This window comes from Hypanus sabinus, chromosome 1, assembly GCF_030144855.1.
Source record: "Hypanus sabinus isolate sHypSab1 chromosome 1, sHypSab1.hap1, whole genome shotgun sequence".
In the NCBI taxonomy this organism is placed as follows: domain Eukaryota; kingdom Metazoa; phylum Chordata; class Chondrichthyes; order Myliobatiformes; family Dasyatidae; genus Hypanus; species Hypanus sabinus.
The window spans coordinates 35474154-35490358 of NC_082706.1; the positions used below are offsets into that span (position 1 = coordinate 35474154).

The following is a 16205-nucleotide window of genomic DNA, read 5'->3' on the forward strand; positions in this document are numbered from 1 at the left end:
ACCATTTTCAGGGATCTATAGACAGGGCCCTCATTCCTGAGGTTACCACCAATCACTGTCTGTGTCCAAATAGTACTTGATGTCCCCAACTCCTCACACTTAAATTCCAGATGCCACTGCTTTGCCCAACTTTCCAGCTGACCCCTCTCTGTCCTTTCGCAACCTTCTTCACTGCCTGTCTCAGCCATTCCAGTAACTGCAAAGCGCAAGTCTCCATTTCACAAACAAAAGAAAATCCGCAGAGGCTGGAAATCCGAGCCACACGCACACACAAAATGCTGGAGGAACTCAGCGGGCCAGACAGCCTCTATGGAAAAGAGTAAACAGTCGATGGTTCAGGCAGAGACCCCTCACCGGGACTGGCGAAAAAAACGACGAGAAGTTCGAGTGACTACCCCCACCCCCCTGACCTTCTTACTCCGACTTTTCATCTTTGTTCTCTAGTCCCGATGAAGGGTCTTGGCCTGAAATGTCAGCTGTTAACTCTTTTCCATAGATTGATTTGGGCTTTATTTCAGAGTTCCAGCATTAACAGATTTCCTTTTTGATTGCAAATGGGTCCTGATATTCTATACTTCATAATTACCATTATCCTGTTGTACTTAATGTTGCTAGTTAGGTGCCAGTATCTGATAAGCAACATTTTGACACGTTTCAGGTTTTCTAAAGAGGTGATCAAATCTCCTGCCCTGCGCCAATATGGTGACATGGTTGCAAGAGCTGAGAACATGGCAATGGCTCAAGAAGGCAAGGCAATCCAAGAAGATGGTGCTGGTTATTGTTTATATAGCCCTCTTTCTGGACTATACTCTGCTAACTGTTGTTGGTAAGTTCTGGTTTGACTTTATCTGGGGAATGTCAACATCACATTTTGTGTTCAGCCGGAGGAGGAATAGTGAAGTGGGCCTGAGGTTTTCCAGCACTAAGTGGTCAGGTGAATTTATTGTCATAGTCACAAGTCTGCCAGTCGGTTCAAGGACCAAATGGTTGAAGGAAAATAGCCATTCTTGACCTGGTGGCGTGGGACTTCAGGATTCTGTAAATCGCGCCCTATAGTATTTGCAAAAAGATAGCTTGGTCTGAATGACGGGTTTTCCTTAATGATCGATGTTGCCTTCAAGAAGCAGAGCCTCGTGTAGATAGTTCTGATGGTCAGGAATAACGTGTGTGTGATTAGCCAGATCCACTACTCTCTGCAGCTTCTTGAGTTCCTGCACAATCAAATTGCAAACCAGACCATGATGCAACCAGGATGTGTGTTATATATGTGTATATAGGATATATATATATATATATATATATATATATATATATATCCTATATACACATATATAACACATATGTATATGTATACGTGTGTGTGTGTGTGTGTGTGTGTGTGTGTGTGTGTGTGTGTGTGTGTGTGTGTGGGTGTGTGTGGGTGTGTGTGTGTGTGGGTGTGTGTGTGTGTGTGTGTGGGTGTGTGTGTGTGTGTGTGTGTGGGTGTGTGTGTGTGTGTTTGTGTCATCCACAAACCTATAAACTGTAACTCCTACATTCATAAACCTACTAGGGATACAAAAGTAACATTTTAACACCTGTGAATAATTGAGAGCTTTTTTAAAATTTTATGGTTTTTTCCAAGAAACAATGCTGAGCCGATTAAGAATTCAATCCGCTATCTTCCCCTGGATCCCATTGAATCTAACTTTCTAGCCTGCCATGAAGGATCATGCCAAATAGGTTATTAAAGTTCACACGGACAACATCCACTGTCTTCTACCTTTTTGTTCGTCTCCTTGGAAACCTCCAGGAGATTTGTCGGACATGACTCCCCATGCAGAAAGCCACGGTGGCTGCCCTGTCTCTCCGAGAGCTGATAGATCCTGTCCGTTAGAATCCCCTGCAGCAACGTACCCACCACTGATGTCAGACTCACTGGCCTGCTTCTTTTTAAACATCATACCATATTGCCATTCTCTGGCCATTCAGAACCTCACCCTTGCCTAAAGATGAAGGAAAAGCTCTACAACGGCCCATGCACTTCCCACTCTAGCCTCCCACAAGAGTGCAACGACTCAGGCCCTGGGATTTATCCACCTGAATACAGTTTAAGGCCTTCATTACCTCCTCTCCGCTACTCCAGCTGTGGTCCAATTCACTACCGCTCATACCCCCCATTTCCTTACCTTCAATCATTTTCTCCACAGTAACAACTGAAGAGAATTATTCATTAGAAACCTGGCCCCATTTCCTTTGGTTCCATACACAGATAGCCAAGCTAATCTTGAGCGATCTTTACACATTCTCCAAGGCTTAAATTCCTTGGCTTAGCTTGTGTCAGAATCTGATCATCACCATAACTTTACTCAGAAAGAGAGCTTGAGGGAAACTTTGGTTAAAGTCTACATCCTCCAAAACCTGAAGCTGTCTTACGTAGAGAAATTTATGGTATTTAGTCATTTTCCCTCTTATGTCTATAATACACTTTTAGATATATCCAGTGAAAATTGTCTCCAAAAGGCATCCCATAACTATTGCAAAAAGCCATTGGTTAAAGTTGTATTCCAAAGTTTCAGAATGCTGAAAAACTTTCTCAGGTAATATCAAAAATGAGTCCTGCATGTAAATGGCAGCTTTCATGAACTTGAGGTGTCTCACAATCTTATTTCAAAAGGAAAAAGTTAAGACTGTTTAACTTGTAATTCTGTAGCCAGAGGATTGTTTAATGTGTGTTTACAGGACTGAACTGGTTCTCTTTCAGTGCCCATTATCCCCAGTTATTTGTATGAAAAGCATCAAGCCAAACTTAATACTTCAGCACCACTGGAGCTGCCACCTACACCTGCCCCCCTCGTTCCCCATTCCAATGAGACGGATCTTGCCCTTGGAAAGATTGAGAATGAAGGTTTGGAATGGGGGAACACTACACAGGGAATCGCTCTCGACTCAAAGCCAGCTACTGAAGCAGCCCGGTGCAACAGGAATGAATCGTTTCTTGCGGAGGAAAATGTCCACATTGGATTGTTGTTTGCTTCCAAGGCCATTGTTCAGCTCCTGGTAAATCCGTTTGTGGGGGTACTGACTAACAGGTAAACATGAAAGCATCTGAACCGGCAGCAGGGTGGTTCTCTAAAAACACTGCTGTGCTGTACGATGATCTGGTATCCCTTTATGTTGTTCCATGGATCCTCAAAACTGGGCTTCAGATCTCAGTGTCCCACGCAGCAGGTTATCAGTACAGTCAAAATGATGTGTTTGAAGCATCCACTTAGCCTCACTTGCCAAAATAAGCAGCCAGTCCTGACTGAAACGCAGCTGTCCTTGCCTGTGTGGAAGCGGCTGGTGTACAATTGCCACACAGAGAATTCACAGTGTGCTAAGTTATACCTGTGCTTGGGTTCTCTGAATCAGAATCAAATTTATTGTCATTGAATAAGTCACAAAATTTGTTGTTTTATGGCAGCAGATGTAACAAATCACTTTAAGTTATATACATACATATATATATATATATGTGTGTGTGTGTGTGTGTGTGTGTGTGTGTGTGTGTGTGTGTATATTATACACACACATATATATATGTATATATACATATTATATAAATTATGTGTAGATAGTGCTAAAGAATAAATTCATAATGCAAATACAGCGCAGGGCGTTTTGCTGAAGATTGCAAGTTATGTCACTCTTTACTTGACCATTCCTCAGTAGATGGAAAATTCTAGAAATGACTCAGCGAATCAGCAAGCTGCTCCAGCTAGATTGGAAACGGACAGTCCCGAAACGTTGACTGTTCGCTTCCACGGATGCTGCCCGACCTGCTGAGTCCCTCCAGTGTGTTGTACCAGTTGATTTGATCCCAGCATCTGCAGTACTTTGTGTCCAGCTAGTTTGCAACCTGATTTCTGTCCAGGTGATTTAGGTGAAAAGCTGAAATAAGGGTTGCAATTCCCTTCTTTCTGCTTTACAAGTCACGTTGGTGCACCTCCAAAACCTGAAGCAACTTCATCATTATGGAGTCAGAAATTTAAAAAGGTCTCCGCATTAAACAAACTGGTCAATTTGCTCAGTGAAGATAGCAAAGTTCATGGATTTGTACAGTACGGGAACAGGTCCTACGGTTGTTTCTCACAGCTCTTCTTACTTCATATAAAGTGCCTTTACTCACATTCCTGCAGAGTCCGAATATCCGATCTTCATTGTAGTCACTTATAACAGCAATAAAGTCTTCAACATAGGTAACAGTGTGGATTCTCCCTGATACTGAAATTCTTATAATTCTCTGAATAAACTAATTTCCTTTCTTTCAGAATTGGATATCATACTCCAATGTTCACTGGCCTTGTGATATTGTTTGTGTCAACAATAAGTGAGTAGCCTCTTACTTCAGTAAGTGTTAGGCATGGGATATTGTAGGGTGGTGAAGACGTGGCCAGTACTCGACACTCACTGTACAGGAGAGTACACAACCGGATCTTGAGATTAAGGAGGATGCTTTAAATAAATTAATAACTTGTGGAATGAATGGAAAATCAGGCAGGGGACAAGATAGTAACAGTCTCCAAGGTATCATTTCTAAGGGTTGTCGGAGCTTCTCAGTACTGATGTCAAAGGATGTACGTTAGCGGACAACACAATGGCAGAAGTAAGGCAGGGCGGGGAGTCTGGCAGGGGACAGAACAATGTTAGTTTTTGCCACTGTTGAGTTCATGTTCTCCTTGCTGTAAAAATGAGCTATGATGTGGGGGATAAGTTGCAGTTTAAAAGCTCTTTCATATTCCAATTCTTAATACATGAAAATTGCATGTTTTCTTGGCAGTGTATGCTTTCTCGAACACCTACAGCCAGCTATTCTTCGCTCGAGCACTTCAAGGGATCGGCTCGTCGTGTTCCTCTGTCGCAGGTACTTTTCTCAACATAGGTGAACTCGAGACGAAGTCAGTTGCAGGAAGAGAAGAACCGACCGCAGGGAAGTAACTGGACAATTCAGAGTCTGGGCTTCAGAGGCTGAACATTGCAGAGGGAAGAAATGACCCACAGGTTTAACAATTTTCAAGGTCTTACTAAAATTAAAGTGGCAGACTGTCAAAAGAAGTGATCACATTTCAGTTTGGAGACCTTGGAATCAAAATAATGTAGAATAGAAGGAAGCTACATTGAAGCATTCACCTAACCAAGAACGTCAACAATATAGTTGAAAGCTAGTCTCAGATATAGAAGCAGTTTTAAAAGTTTGAGATTTAGTATAAAAGATAAGAAATGTGTGGTTTGTGAACAGAATCTCACATTCTTGGAAATAGGGATGGTTAGGATGTAGTAGTTAGGATTATAACTGGACCTAAAAGTAATTGTTTAGAATTATGTAACAGAGGAAGACGCCCTTCAACCCAGCTCACCCATTCCAATCAAAATGTCTATGTGATCTAGTTCCATTTGACCCAAACCCCTCTAAACCTTCCCTATCCATAAGTATGTCTAACTGTCCCTTAAACATTGTAATTGTACCCACTTCTACAGCTTTCTCTGGCAGCTCGTTCCATACACCCACACACTCTGTTTCCTCTCATCTCCCTTTTAAATCTTTCCCCTCTGACCTTCAACTGACATTCTCTAATTCTAGACCCACCCACCCTGGGTAAAAGACTGTGACCATTCACCTTATCTTTGGCCCCCATAATTGTCTAGACCTCTAGATCACCCTTCAGCCTCCCACACTCTAGGGATAACCTGCTCCCTATAACAGATGTTCTCCAGTCCCAACAACATCCTTGTGAATCCTTCCTGCACCATTTCCAGTGTAATGACATCCTTCCTTTAACTAGGCAAACAGAGCTATATAATATACTCCTGGTGTAGTCTGATACAGTTGCAACATGATATCCCATCTTCTGTACTGAGCCTGAGCAATGAAAATGAGCATGCCAAATGCCTTCTCCATCTGTCCACCTGGCACTATTTTCAGGTAACTATGCCCCCCCAGGTCTCCCTGTTCTACAACGCTCTCTGGTGGATGATCTTCTGCCTTTAAGCCTGATCGTATACTTCAGGATTGCAGGCACTGAAGGAAGTTGCTGAATGTGAAGATGCATTCGGGCAAAAGGTGTCACTAGGTTTGGACACGGCCCAAGTGCGGAGTGAGAGACACTGAAGCAGGTTGATAGTTCACAGTTTTAATGCAAACAGTGTTAAAGGGAAAACAAGATAATAAACACTAGGCCAAACAGGGCCGTTAACTAAAACACTCAAATGGGAAACAAAGCCTACACGGCCGCCAAAAAGAACAAGGAATAAAACGAATACCACTAGTCTTCAGAGTCAGTTGACTCGACAGTCCAGTTTCTCAGGCAAGGCAGAACAGAGATAACGAAGTGTAGTTACGTCCTGGGTGCAAGTTTCGACAAACACTACGGTGGAAGGAATGGAGTTAAATACCATCACAACGAAATAATAGTTGGCTGACACGTGCGTATTCACAAACACAATTGCCGAATCTGCAGTGCGGCCGAATCCGTGGTTATGACAAAAGGTAGACATGGGGGTTGGTTATTGAGTAAAGAGTTTCTGAAAAGGAAGAGTAATTATGAACAGTAAAAGCAACTACAAGGTGAGCCAACAGCCACATCAGGGTTGGAATAATTTGAGGTATCAGGTCCATAATTTGGCGGGACGCAAAGTTCAGACGCCATTGACACCAGATTTGTCCAGAGGGAATCCAGGGGATTGTTGTCCTTGGAGCAGAGGGTCAGTGAAATTGACTGGAAAAATGGTTGATGGGCTGGGGAGAAAGTAGGGTTGGCGAATGTAAAAGAATGGTGTTAGAACGTAGAACAGTTCAGCACACAGACAGACCGTTTGGCCCACATCGGTGCTGAGCATGAGGTCAAGTTAAACTAATCCTGTACGTAATCCATATCCCACCATTCCATCCTTATCCTTTGGTCTATCTCGAACCCTTTGATTGCCACCATTGTGTCCACTTCCATTAACACTGTTGACCACCACTTTCAAATCACCTACCACATTCTGAGTGTTAAAAAAGAAACTTGCCCCACACGTCCTGTTTAAACATTCCCCCCCCCCCACCTCACATTAAAGTGATGCCCTCCAGTATTCAAAGTCTTTACCCTGGGGAAAAGGTGACGGTGGTCTACCCTATCTATGCTTCTTACAATTTTATAAACTCTGTTGACAGTCTAGTGAAAAGAATACAAATTTGTCCAACCTCTCATTATAGCTTCCCTCTCCAGAGGCTCCACATCCTTCCTGTCATGGGGCTCCAAGTGCAGCCTTGCTGAAGTTTTATACAACTGCTTCATGACCTCCTGACTCTTACAGTAAACTTTACGCCCCTTGTGATGAAGGCAAGCATGCCATGTGCATTCTTTACCATTCTATCCACTTGCGCAGCCACTGCCAGAGAGGTGAACTATCATCACCACTACCCTTTGGTCTAATCTTTGTAAAGATTAGAGTTCAAATTAGTTAGGTTATCTTCGCACCGCCAGGTTCTGGAACAGTTGTTACCTCTCAACCATCAGTCCCTTGAGCCAAGGGGATAACTTCACTCACCCCATCACTGAAATGTTCCCACAATCAAAGGGCTCACATTCAAGGATACGTCATCTCATGTTCTTAATATTCATTGCTTATTTATTATTATAATTATTATTTTATTTTGTATTTGCACAGTTTGTTGGCTTTTGCACACTGGTTGTTCGTCCCACCTGTTTGGTGTGATCGTTCATTGATTCCATTGTGTTTCTTTGAGTTATTGAGTATGCCTGCAAGAAATAAATCTCAGGGTTGTATACAGTGACATATATATACTTTGATAGTAAATTTACCTTGAACTCCTTTCGATCATAATATACCTCTCATCTGCCCGATTTTGCATGAATTAAACGTGACGTAAAAGTATTCAAACGGTGAACAAAACCAGATGGTTCTGTCCACCCCAACTCGGCCCACTTCAGCCAGCAAGGTTTGGTCAGTGGTCCCAAATAATCAAAGCCTTGAAATGTAACGGGTCGGTGGTGATTCACCAAAACTTTAATGTGGACAGGCAGACTGAGAACGCTGTCCCATCAGGAGTCATTCCACTGCATCTCTTTGAGGATTAAAGTTGTGTAACTGATGTTTTCTTTCCTTGTAGGTCTGGGAATGTTGGCCAGTATTTATACCGATGACAAGGAAAGAGGCAAAGCCATGGGAATAGCACTGGGAGGTGTGGCATTGGGGGTCCTCAGTAAGTAACTCACATCTTGAAGCCGGACTCAATTGTACATGGTTGCATTTCTAGGAACTAAAAAGATAGAATATTATGACGTGCTTCCTTGTAGGATGCACAATAAAAAGGCACAACTTCAGGATGGATGGATAATGGCTGTGGAATAAGGGAAGGGGAGTTAGGAAGAGGAAGGGGAGAGGAGAGAAGGTGGGGTGAGAGGAATGGCTGGGGAGAGAGGTGTAGCAGGGTGGACAAGCAAAAGGGGGAGTGCAGAGCTGGAGAGGAAGGGAAAGGGGAGGAAGGATGGAAAGCTATTGAAGGAAGCACAGGGAAAGGGAGGAGGGAGGAGAAATGGCAAGAAGGGAGACGTTGAGAGGAAGATCAAGAAAAGGATGGAGAAGGGGCAGGGAAAGAGGAATAAAAAGAGAGGGTGAGAAATCTGGAGAGAAGTATGAAGGAGGAGGGAGGAAGGAGGGTGGCTTTCCCCACATGGTGCAATTATTTCCCGACGCATAAGGTGATAATAAATCTGATTCTGTTCAATACAACTTAGAGGGACAGAAAGAGAGCTCAGAAGGGAAACCATGAGGCTGCCGGCCTGCATGGCACTCATGCATTTCCCAGAGTACTTTGCACACAACCACGCCAGCTTCCAGAATTTTGACTCTCCGGAGCGCGGCTAGCTGCCGCGGCCCCTTGGGTTGTCCTGCTAATTGACTGCCATGTTTTGGCAGCAGATTTTCAGTATTTCAGGAGCACCTGAACAGTGATTCAGTGCTCAATCATAAGCTCAATGTGGATAATCATGTAGTGACTTGTTCAATGATCAGTTCTTGTTTCAGTCTTGTGCTGTGTCTCGATCCTTGTGGTGAACTAGGTATACCTGTCTGGACACACCGGCCCCTCTGCTGACTGCTCCTGTGGCTCCTCCCACAGACCCCTGTATAAAGGCGATTGGAGGCACTGCTCCTCCCTCAGTCTCCGAGATGCCGTGCTCCGTTTTGCTGCTAGTTAAAGCCTATCGTTCGCTTCCAGTCTCCGAGAGTTGTTGATGGTGCATCAATCCTCCAGCACTGGGTCCTAACCATCCATGTTCAGGTCTCTTGTCACACAATAAGGGTACAAACAGAATAAAGTGAATGGCCTTTTTAATGCTCTTATTCCTAGAGCTGCTTTCCTGTCTAGATGTGGATTCACCAGTTATTTCATTGCTTGCAGTTGGGGCACCTTTTGGGAGTGTGATGTACGAATTCGTAGGAAGATCATCTCCTTTCCTGACTTTGGCTGCTTTGACTTTACTCAACGGAGGTCAGTATAATTTTGTTAAATTCTAGAGGGACCTGATTTATGAGGAAGCTTAGTGGACAAAATGGCTCCTACTAAATGTTCCTCTCCACCTGATAGGTGGAGGTCACCTGCCCCGCAACCTATTTCCTTCACTCCTCTCTGCATCATCCTTGCAGGAGGCAGCTCGGGCCTAGCCTGGACCAGAATTTGATCCAGTTTCTACATCTAATGGGGATTCTTCACAATCCCTTTTCAAAATTCTAATTTTCAACTGGTCAGCTAGGATTCTGTAGGCAATTTCAGAGTAAACACAGAGCCTGCCATGTTTAGCTATCTTTGTACTGCATTTGACTTTGTGCACCTCTCAAAACATAAATAGTACACACAGAATGTAGGACATGCAACAGTACAGCACAGGACTAGGCCATTCAGCCCATCATGTCTGCATTGACCATGATGCCAACCTAACTCATCCCACCTATCTGCATATGGTCCATAATCTATTCCCTACCTCTTCAAAATAGGTTGAGTAAAATATGATTAGTGTTGCTGTTCCCACTGCACTTACACTAGAAGCATAGAAAAACTACAGCACAATACAGGCCCTTTGGCCACAATGCTGTGCCGAACATGTACTTACTTTAGAAATTACCTAGGGTTACCCATAGTCCTCTATCTTTCCAAGCTCCACGTACAAACAAAACAAAAACTGGATCCATTCACAGACAGCTTTTCCACGCATAAGGTTTTGTCAATTACATAAATATTTGTTTATTTATTGAGATTCAGCACAGGATAGGCCCTTCTGGTCCTTCAAACTGTACCACCCAGCCACCCCCAGTTTAGCCCAGGCCTAATCACAGGACAATTAACCTATCAACCGGTACATCTTTGGACTGTGGGAGGAAACCAGAGCACCCGGAAGAAACCCACGCAGTCACGGGGAGAACGTACAGACTCTTTACAGAATTGAATCCGGGTTGATTCCCGCAGCTGCCTGTAAGGAGTTTGTAAATATGAGAACGTACGGAGAAATTGATACGATTAGACAAGTGCATTCAGAGGATCTTGGTTCTGACTCTGAAGAATAATCTCTTACACTGGTCGCTCCCATGGGAGATTCCATGGGAAGCTCTTTGTGACACAACTAGCCAGGTTCAGCTCTGGGCAATGAGATCAGGCAGTGCCCTGTACAGAGTCCATCCCCTATCTCTGTTGGGCCACCAGAACTGTCAGGTCCACACTGGTCAGGGACAGAGGACTGACAGCAAGTCAGCTCCTCTTGTCCTGAAGGAGTAATATAAAGGTTTCAGAAAGGTCCAAAGATGCATTATTGTCAAAGTAAGTATGCTTTGGGGATGTCAGAGGTAAGTTTTTTTTACACAGAGTGGTGAGTGTGTGGAATGGACTGCCAGCGATGGTGGTAGAGGCGGATACAACAGGGTCTTTTTAGAGACTCTTAGGTACATGGAGCTTCGAAAAATAGAGGGCTATGTGGCAGGGAAATTTTAAGCAGTTTCTAGAGTAGGTTACATGGTTGGCACCACATTGTGGGCCGAAGGGCCTGTAATGTGTTGTAGAGTTCTATTTTCTATGTTCAGTATGCAAATCTGAGATTCGTCTTCTCCCGATGGCCATGAGACAAAGAATAACCATGGAAACTATTCAAAGAAAAACATCAACCCCCAGCTTCTCACAAAAAAATCTGGCAAGTGGCCACACGATCTTCCAGATGATATAACGGAAGATGTAAAGTATTACTTACTTCCAAATTGGCCGGGCTGTTGTCGGGCCACTGCACGTCAGCTGCATTTTGCTGTAGCCAGTTGGTTGTACTCTGTGAATCTGAAGGAGGTGACTGGACACAAACATTATATTCAGCATGAATTCAGACACCTTGGAGCAACGTGTCTATTCAGAGGAACGTGGAAATGATACTGCACAGACTGCCTGCAGCTCATATCCAATATACAACTTCAAATTTACAAAATTAATTTCAAGGACAATCATCAGAAGAGATAAAGGCATATTCATCGTACATCGAAGTGATTGTAGTTTAAGAGCTTATCACAAATAATTCATTTTAACTAACAACTCATTTTAAATAACATGCTCAGTGTGGTAACTTGGTGAATCTGCTCATTCACTTTAAAACTGACTTCCTGAATTCTGGTACCATGTTTTTAGTTCTCCAGCTCTGTGTTCTTCAGCCCGCCATGCCTGCACCCGAGGTAAGTAACCAGTCTTTTTTCTACCTCGTCAGCAATCTATACTTTCACTGAATCACTGCAGCAATTTGCACTGGAATACCCACCTGGACTGGAAAAGCGTCCAAAGGTGATTCATATGGCCTGCTCTGACAATATTATAGTGTGGAGACAGGCCTTTCGGCCCATTGCATCCATGTTAACCATGGACCTTCCCGAGGTTGCACTTGGTCCCTATCTTTTTAAATCTTTCCGATCCATGTCCTTTAAAAGTTGTTCTTGTACTACCCCTACCACTTCCCTTGGCAACTCATTCAGTAAACCCACCAGCCTCTGAGGGAAAAAGTTGCCCCTCAGTACTATGTTTTGTAACTCCAAAAACCAATTGAAAGAAAAGTATGGGAACCCAGGGAAATGTGTGTAATTTATTTTACTTTATTTTAACTTGGTGAGGCACGCACATGTGACTGGTGGCGTAATGACATAGGCCATTCACGTACTTTTGCATATAACCTGTATTAAATAATGTAAGCAAAGATCACTTAATCAAACAATATATTTACAATATTACTCAATATTGCTGAAATATTAATTACACAACATTCCTCCCTGTTTAACTATAAACTCCAGTTCAATATAGAATGAATCTCAAATCAAAAATGTAACATATTGCTCTGTAGTTATTATATATATATATATATATATATATGTGTGTGTGTGTGTGTGTGTGTGTGTGTGTGTGTGTGTGTGTGTATGTGTGTGTATATATGTGTATATGTGTGTGTGTGTATACTATGTACTATACTCAGCATGCTATATAATACAATTACTATATGGACATCCACAGCATAGCAAACTTTAAATTGACCCATTCAGGCCTATAGATTTGATCGCTATTGAGGATTAGATGGGACAACATCTTTCCTGACAAGGGTTTGGCAGGTGAGACTTGCGGCTGTGAATCAGCTTCAGGTCTGGAGCCTCCGTGGTGGTTGCAGGAGTCGAATCTGCAACTGCAGGAAGTAGCTCTGACAGTTCTGGACACTTTTTTCCCCTCTAACAATCGACTTTGTTTTTCTCAGCCAACCGATGTGTCATCCCCTCTGTGTAGGAGGGTGGTCCAATTCTGTCCTTAATTTTTCCGAGTACTGACGTTTGATCAAGTCTGTAGTCCCTCGCCAGGACTGCTTTCCCAGGAGTGATACATCGAACCTCCTAGTTTGAGGAACCCTCAGTTTGTCTCAGCTGTTTTCCTCCAGACTCCTGAGATTGGGTTTGAGCGCAGGGACGACCCAGGAACAGCATGAACAGGGTAGCGAGTTGTTGGTTGTGGAGTGTGCTGCACGGAGGAGATTGGAGAGCTTCTGATTCAGTGTCAGTGTGGTGTGTTCTGCTGACATTGCTTACAGTGTGTTATTCAAACTCTGGACAAACCTTTCTGCCCACTTACTTCTAGCTGGGTGGTACGGTGCAGATGCCTTCTATTCATTTTCAGGAACGACTGAAACTGTTCCGCAACAAGTGCATTGTCACTGACTACGTGTTGTGGAACACCAGTCCTTAGGAAGGGACTTCCCAACAGTGTGTGAGGTCTAGCGGAGGCTATTGGGGACATTTCTGGCCACTTTGCAGCTGTATCCACTGCTGCCACAAAATTTGTGCCCAGGAAGTTTCTCCTTGGAGCAACGGAGGATGAGAGGTGACCTGATAGAGGCGTATAAGATGATGAGAGGCATTGATTGTGTGGATAGTCAGAGGCTCCTTACCAGGGCTGAAATGGCTAACACGAGAGGGCACAGGTTTAAGGTGCTCAGAAGTAAGTGCGGAGGAGATGTCAGGGGTAAGTTTTTTACTTGGAGAGTGGTGAGTGTGTGGAATGGGCTGCTGGCGACGGTGGTTGAGGCGGATATGATAGGGTCTTTTAAGAGACTCCTGGACAGGTACATGGAGCTCAGTATAGGTTTGGCAGGAACCTGTTTAGTAATTGAGAAATCCTAAAAAAAAAGACCACAGCTGTGATACATCCTTTGACCTTGGGGCATCCACCACTGCTGAATTTTCTCAGCACACTTGTGTAAATTCTTGCGTGTCAATGGTGTGACCACTGTAAGTGATGCTTGGTTTAAAGAATTCACCCTTGTTGTATCGTGCTCTGAACTTCTAATCTTTTTAACGCTGTTTTGAGATTTTTTTAGATGCTTCTAGTCATCCCCACTGATGACATTGATGTCACTCAGGTAACGCTGAGTGCCTGGGCTGTCTTGAGCACCTAGTCATTGTATTCTGCCGGAGTGCATGTGCAGATGCTTCTCCAAAAAGAAATGCAAGGCTATCCTCTATCCTGGGCAGAAGGCATTGACCTACTTTCAATACTGAGTTGGTGATAACCTTACAAACACCACAGGTCCTGACAAACCCATTCTTCTTGGCTACTGGGACCCGTAGGCTCCACTTAACCTTGGAAAGGATCCCTTCAGCCTCCAGGCAAACTAGCTCACTGGGTACTTTATCACAGATGGTATAGGAACCTGACGGGCTTTGTAAAACTTTGGTGTGGCATTTTAATTTTACATTATTTTACCCTTGATATGTTTGAGTTTTCTAATGTCATCCTTGAACACTGCCTTAATTTGCTTTCAGTTGACTTTATTGCACGAAAATGGTTGATGGATCTCCAATCAAGTTGCCTTTGTCTCAGCCATTCACAGCCCCGCAATGCTGGTCCCACTGGTTTTATCACATACAAGCCTGAAGTGACTTGATGGTTGTTGTTGTTACGACACGCACTCGACCGTGCCCGCCTCCAGGGTTTAGCTGCTCTAACTCTCCAGAATATGGATAGTTGGCAAGGTTCAATTTAAAGATCAAGACCCACCCCACTAATCGGTGACCAAGTTTCGGCACTGGGGTTTTAATATTTAAGGGCACCTGAACCGAGTTTCAGTGCTTAATCATTAGCTCAACTTTGGATTCTCTTCCAGCGTCTAGTTTAGAACCCTGTCTTCATTTCAGTCTCATTATGTCTCGACTCTAGTCTCAGACACTCCAGCACTTGGGTCATCCTCACCTAAGTCCCTTCTCATAGTTGTAGTTCACTGTTCAAAATGTAATTCCCAAAGGAGATTTTTTCCTCCAGTATAAGATTTTAGTTGGATACTTACTGGCTTCGGTTCAGTATCTTTGAAATGACATTCAAACTCACATTGTGGAACGACTGAAGCAGCTGGGTCAGTGTCCAATTCCATTTTAATTAATGCACTGTTCACTTCTGGTGGAAGCCAAATTCCTTTGTTTCCTGTTAGTTTTCACAATGTAAATCTCAAGGCTACTCAGTTCTGTGTCACTCTCGCCATTATCAGAATTTTGAAACAGCAACTCGACTTTCTATCTTTTTCTCTTTGCTTTGTGGTCCAGTTATTTTTGTCTGCCCAACATGCTTTTTGTAGGTGTCCTACCTTGTAGCCTTTTCTGGAAGTTTTGCCTTTAAATTTGCATTGGTCTGGTGTACGTAACACAATTTGTTTGGCCAGGCAGGTTTCTGTTTCAACATTGCAAATTTGTTCACGCTCACTTTCATTCCCGACTGCAGCTCAATTGTGTCTCTGGCTGCAGTTTCCATTAAGTATAGCTATTTCAACTGCTCTTTTAAATGTAAGCTAGGTTTCTGTTAGGAGCCATTTTTGAATGCTTTCTTGTAAGGTTCCACAAACTAAACAATCTCTGGTGTATCTTTAAGCCAAGACTATTTCTTCAATTTAGCCATGTAAACTTAAATGGACTCCCTGCATTTTGATTCCACTCTTGAAACCTAAAGTATACTGCAGTCAACAGTGGCTTTGGTTCTAAATGTTCCTGCATTATGTTCACAATATCAGCAATTGAAAGCTCATTTTGGCTGGTTTAGTTGGAGCAGTCATTCTAAGCAAACAGTCTGCTCTTCAATCAATGGCGCTCAGCAAAACTGACACTCCTTTCACATTGACTGTTCCATTTATTTTAAAATACTGCTCTATTTATTCAGTGCACAACACCCAGTTATCTGTGTGCAAACGAATGCACCTATCTTTCTGACGTAGTAGCCATTTCTGCCTTCTATGTATTTATTATTATATCACCTGATTCTCTGTGTTTATGAACCCATGGATTTTATCTAGTTTTTTGCCTTTTTTTACCTCAACTGTTTCTCTTCCTGTTCTGAAGAAACTTGTGCAGCACTTTTTTTTAAACTTGAAAGTTTTGCTGCGCTTCAGACAGGTAGTTACTCATCTCAGGTTTGTCTTACAAGTTCCTCATTGCCACTGTTATGTTTCATAACTCCAGAAACTAAATGAAAGAAAAACATGGGAGCCCACATTTCATTTACTACTTTTTTCCTTAACGAGGCATGCACATATGACATGGTGGCATAATGACGTATGCCATTTACATACTTCTTACATTTAACCTGTAATGAATTATGTAAACAAACAAAGAATGCTTAATCATATGATCTGTTTACAATA

At 43.1% G+C, this 16205-nt stretch overlaps 1 protein-coding gene across 1 annotated transcript in view; it reads left to right on the forward strand.

Moving 5' to 3' along the window:
• The window catches only part of LOC132393155 (chromaffin granule amine transporter-like), a 30293-nt gene that overhangs the window by 1775 nt on the left and 12313 nt on the right, over nucleotides 1-16205 (forward strand). The window contains exons 2-8 of the mRNA XM_059968082.1: nucleotides 659-826; nucleotides 2744-3071; nucleotides 4293-4351; nucleotides 4802-4885; nucleotides 8135-8227; nucleotides 9428-9517; nucleotides 11684-11727. Coding sequence (XP_059824065.1) covers nucleotides 700-826; nucleotides 2744-3071; nucleotides 4293-4351; nucleotides 4802-4885; nucleotides 8135-8227; nucleotides 9428-9517; nucleotides 11684-11727 — 825 coding nt within the window. The 5' untranslated portion in view covers nucleotides 659-699. The remainder of the gene's footprint in view (nucleotides 1-658; nucleotides 827-2743; nucleotides 3072-4292; nucleotides 4352-4801; nucleotides 4886-8134; nucleotides 8228-9427; nucleotides 9518-11683; nucleotides 11728-16205) is intronic.